Raw genomic sequence first — 5,512 nt, 5'->3', positions numbered from 1 at the left:
CGGTTATACATTCTCTTCTCTTACAATAAGACTGCAGGTGCAGCCATTGACTTCCTAAACAGATCAGTATTCACCTGATTAATGATTCATAAGTTAATACAAGACTCTCTCAGGGAGAGCATTAAAGTTAGGACACGCAAACACACACACACACACATGAAAGAAGAAAGAAAGGAAACACAGACAGAAGATGTACTAACCCTGTGTTAAACCAAACACAAAGCTTTCTACACACTTAAAGACTCTCTTACATTTCTGGCATCACAATATTCTCACATTGTCTATGTAACTGAATTAGAAACATTGGTATTCTGCCTTTCAAACGGCACTCAGTAGAGTGAATACCTCCGCCAAGGCCCATCAGTGCCCTTAAATGGCCTATCTCCCCCTTAATGGCATACCTCTCCTTTAATATCATACCTCCCCTTTAATGGCCTATCTCACAATGTTAGCGAAAGTAAAACTAAATTCTTGCGGACCCCCTTGAGTCCAATCCACTCCATTTAATGGGTTCCTCCTTGGCCAATGCTACACAACCGACCAACAAACAAACAAACAAACAAACAAACAAACAAACAAACGGACAGGGGTGAAAACATAACATCCTTTGTGGAGGTAATGTCCAATAAAAATGCAAGACATTATTTCAATATGTGGGGGGTGGGAAAAACGGGTAAATATTCTGTGCAGTACAACACAAAGCAGAGCACCTGGTCACGCTATCCTACAGTGATGTACTGAAATGATATTGCAAGAACTTTGGTTGTATATCTCCTATATCCTGTATGTATATATATATATATATATGTGCAGCAGTGGAAAGGACATGGCCTTGTGTGGAGTGAGTGTTGGGAGGAAGTGACCCTGAGGAGTTTTTGTCATTTCTGGTCGGGGATCTCCTCAGTATGCACGCCCCGTGTCCAACCTCTAGACTACTGCTCCTCATTCTCAGGCTCACATTCACACATTTTCTTGGCATTAGCCAGCCAGAGACCGCAGGGGCCACAGCCATAGACCCACCCTGCATGCTAATGGCCAAAGACGCACAATCCCTCAGTGCAGAAGTGAGCCCAGTCCCAATTTCTACTGTTTACATTTACATTTAGTCATTTAGCAGACGCTTTTGTCCAAAGCGACGTACAAGGGAGAGAACAGTCAAGCTAAGAGCAATAAAAAAGCATGGTGTAACAATAAATACTACTTTACATGAGAATTAGAAAAACAACGATCTAGAAAAAAGGAAAAAGAAGTGCAGGAATGTAACTGCTGAAGTGCAAGTTAAGCGCTAGTCAGGTGCCAGTTAGGAGGGGAGGTGCTCTCTGAAGAGTTGGGTCTTCAAAAGCTTCTTGAAGGTAGAGAGGTAGAGAGGGACGCCCCTGCTCTGGTAGTACTAGGCAGTTCGTTCCACCAATTTCTACTGTAAACCCCAAAGTCCATGGAAAAGCGTATACGCCGTCGTCTGACTCAAGCTGCTGAGCAAGTCACCCCAGCAGAGCACAGAACAGCAGTAACAAGCCCCCAGTATGCCTTAGAAGGGTGATTGGTGCTCACTGAAACCAGCTGAGGACACAGAATACAATCTAAGTTTTCAACAAAAAAAAGCAGCAAGGAAACACATAGCGAGCGAGTGGTAATGCCTGTGATGAGATTAGGGACGGTAATAACACGTATCAGCGCTGGACGTTTTGGCTCTGGACGTTTTGCTGCAGCAGTATGACACACCGAGCGGTTCCCTTACGCCCCGAGGAGCGCTGGATCTCCAGGTTAGCTGGCGCCACCGTGGTTCCTCGGGCCAACAACAGACGCCCCTTTGTGTGAGCAGATTGAGTTAGCTGGGGCCAGTTTGGAGAAAAGTGATCCCTGACTACCACATGTTAGCACTCCTGAAGTATCAGGACCCCCCCCACCCCCCCAGCCCCCCACCCCCCCACCCCCACACCACCCCTTCCTCCACTAACAAAGCATCTGAGCCCTAATGAAGAACGACAGCTAAGCGGGGACCCCGCCACTCTGGTTCTTATTTCCACCACTTACGCAGACAACAAACGCCTTTGTCAGGCCTCGTCATATACTGTCATCAGGGAAGAGAAATAGCAAGAGAGGGGAAAAAAAAGACATAAAGAACGATTGAAGGGTATGGGTTAGATGGTCGCTCAGAAGTGGCATATGAAAGAGTCACAAGTGTTTGTTTAGTTTGAGAGCTTTGACAAAGGCTGCGTTGTTTTATGAAGACACTTCCCCGACGTCCAGACCACTTGAAAATCTCGCTGCTGGCCTCTCCAGCCAACCACTCTTCCGTTCTTCTGGAAGCTTCCTGACTTAATTAGGGTGGAGTGCAGTCGGAACATGAACCCATCTCCTCAGCCCAGAGCACTTTCTCCGACACAACTCCACACTATTCTGCCGCTTCAGCGCCGCTGGTTATTACCGGTCCTTGGCAATTGACCTGTAAACAGTGTCTCCCACTGTCGAGCATGTCATTATAACCTGTGGGCTATAACTGAGCAAACACATTTATGTCATAATGGAATAATCAGGAAAATATCAACCAGAAACTTAATAGCAGGGAATGAACGTCATAAATATTATGAGATGTCTTTCGTGACAACAGTGTGGGAAATGAAACTGCTGGAGGGAATTTTATAATCAACAGTGTTTATTTCTCCATCAGTAGTCAAATATTTAATTTAATAAGTTTCACTACTCTCTCAGAGGCATATGTGAAAACACCTATATGGAGGGAAAATACTGACATTACACAATGGTGAAGAGTATATTTCAAACTAACCACTGACTGTTTCTCTCTAACCAAGATACACACTGACTGTTATCTTTTCCAATATTGTTTCTAACCTCCTGAAAGGCATTGAATGGATTTTTAGAGCACCTGCCATCTAACAGAGTCTGGTGAGCATGCTGAAGAATGGTATAGAAGTCTAATGCTATTGGCCTCCAACATAGACCTCAATCTCGCCTTGCTGACTAAAAATCAGATGAAGCATCGAATCAGCATTGATTTTCTTTGCACCATTCCTCTTGCGTAGCTTCTTGTACCTTCATAACTGCACTCCGAGTTCGTTTTGGAGTCCACAGCGGAGGAGAAAACTTGTTGTACTCTTGTCACCCAGAGCTGGAGCCAGAGGTGGAGCACCTGTTTGTGTCTGACGTCACCCCTACGAGCTTTAAACTGGCCTGGAGCGCCCCGGAGGACGTCTTTGATAGCTTTGTCATTAGAGTTACCGACGAGTCGACTGGTTCGCTAGAAGAGTTCACTGTGTCCAGCGACGAGAGGACTCAGGTGTTCTCAGATCTTTTGGAGGACACAGACTACCAAATTGAGCTCTTTGGAGTCATTTTGGAACGTCGCTTCCCACCCCTTTCTGGTGCAGCTAAAACAGGTATTCACTTTTCCCTTTGTTTCTGCGCCATCAATGAACGCACCGCAAGCTGGTGGACAGAACCATAACAACACTTAGCTTTTAATTTAGCAATTCCATATTCCACTTTCATCTATGAAATCAACTTTACCCAATACTTCTCTACTTCAAAAAAATGTCCAGTTAGTGCTAACATGACATCTGTGTCTTGTCTTCAGTGTTCTAACAAAACGGTCTCAAGAAGACATTTTCTGCTCAATATGTTCAAAGAAGCCTTACATCTGTTTTAGGTTGTGCCAAAGAGACTAACCAACATGTGTGTCCAGATAGAAATCTGTCTGAACGTCTTATGACTGTCTGTGTGTCCAGTCCGCATTCGCTCCTGGGTGTTCTCCTGTGGATGCGGTCCAAAACTGCATCACATTGAGCAGCTCCCAGTTGTCATTAGCAACAGATCAGTCCTGTCCTAAACTGTTTGCTGATGCAATCAGGGAACTGCTCAGGAGATTCATGTTCCAACATTTTTCTGCTTTCTCGTGTCTTTGTTCAGTATTTGTCCTGTCCCTTTTTGGGTTGTTTCTGTTTGTCCAGTTGACCTGCAGTTAATGTTTTTTGGATGGTTAGCCAAGCTTTTAGGTTGTGTGTGTGTGTGTGTGTGTGTGTGTGTGTGTGTGTGTGTGTGTGTGTGTGTATATGTGTGTGTGTGTGTGTTTGTGTGTGTGTATGTGTGTGTGTGTGTGTGTGTGTGTATATGTGTACTTCCAGCATTGTGTGTGTGTCTCTGTCCCCTATTAGAATGGCTCATGACTCTTGATGTTGCATGCGTGGCCATTGTGTTCCAGTAATGGGGGCGAGTTAAAATCCTCCACTGTCTGTCACGCAAGGGTCCAAGACACGGCTCAGCACTAAGGCCTTGAGTCATGGCCCCTTTTGTGTGTGTCCTCCATTTAAGATGGAACCATTGTAACCACAGCTCTCTCACCTCTGATATTCTTTTTTCTTTCTTTTACACAATAATACTTAAATGGGATGATTGTTTGCTTTACTCTTTGTAGCAGGTCAGTCTTGCAGACAGACAACCCGACAGAGCTGGCTCTTAATGTTGACAGTCGCCTACATTCACTAATGGGTTACCTCTTGCTTGTTCTCTCCTTGTCTCCGACTCCTCTGCAGGCTTAGGAATGCCGAAGGGCATCCGTTTCTCTGACGTCACCGACACCTCTGCCACGGTCCACTGGAGTGTGCCCCGCGCCCGCGTGGGCAGTTACCGGGTGTCCTATGTGCCCGTACAGGGAGGTGAGAGCCCGAGAGCCCGTGTACTCAGCCTACGCTTTGGTGACGCCTTATAGCAACCATCGCTTTGATGACGCCTTATAGCAACCATCGCTTTGGTGACGCCTTATAGCAACCATCGGCTTATTTCACATTTCAAGGCAGCCGTGTTGATTTGTATGTCTTCATTTATGTTAAGTTTTCATGATGTGGATATTAATAATTTTATTTAAAACATTTATTTCTGATGGAAAAATGTATTTCTAATAGAAATCTTCAAAATATATATAAAATAGATACAAAAATATATATCAAATATAATTTACTTAAAGTAGTTATCTTTCTTGCGCAAGTGTTAGCGTAACTAAATTGTGGTCCTTGGCTATGGATTGAGTGATCATTCCCCACAACTCAACAGCTTTGGCAGCGTTTCATTGCAGTCCAGCAGCAGGTTTTCTAATGACTGAGTCAGATACCTGCAGATGTACTCATCGGAAACCGTTTAAGGATGTCATTCATCACTAGCGTCTGGCATTCCTCTCCTAGACGTCCCCTGTCTTCGAGTCTCTTCAGAACATGTGCATTGCTAACAGGGGGGTCGCGACAGGGGAAGTGAAGCAGGCGATTGCCTGGGGCCTCCAGCTGGAAGGTGGCCCCCAAGGACAGCTGCTTTCGTTAGTCCACAGCAATGGCAATTCTGTGAGAACCCCCTTGAAATCTATGATTTCGTGCAGCAGTCTACAATTACATGTCCAGAAATCTTCCTACGGCATCCCCAAACCATTAGCTTGCTAGGAGCTTCGTAATTAGGCTATAGTGTAGCAACGTTGTGAAAGACAACTACCTGTTATATTACTTGAAAT

General features: G+C 45.0%; 1 protein-coding gene across 1 annotated transcript in view; it reads left to right on the top strand.

The window, feature by feature from the left end:
• Positions 1-3,028: 3,028 nt before the first annotated feature.
• Positions 3,029-5,512, top strand: part of LOC105891691 (tenascin-like) — a gene marked incomplete at its 5' end in the record, with an annotated part of 10,108 nt that continues 7,624 nt past the window's right edge. Inside the window, 2 exons of the mRNA XM_031569891.2 lie at positions 3,029-3,398; positions 4,551-4,673. Coding sequence (XP_031425751.1) covers positions 3,029-3,398; positions 4,551-4,673 — 493 coding nt within the window. The remainder of the gene's footprint in view (positions 3,399-4,550; positions 4,674-5,512) is intronic.

Source organism: Clupea harengus, chromosome 7, assembly GCF_900700415.2.
Source record: "Clupea harengus chromosome 7, Ch_v2.0.2, whole genome shotgun sequence".
NCBI lineage: Eukaryota > Metazoa > Chordata > Actinopteri > Clupeiformes > Clupeidae > Clupea > Clupea harengus.
Note: the sequence above shows the minus strand (reverse complement) of the source record. Positions and strands in the feature narration are given on the sequence as shown.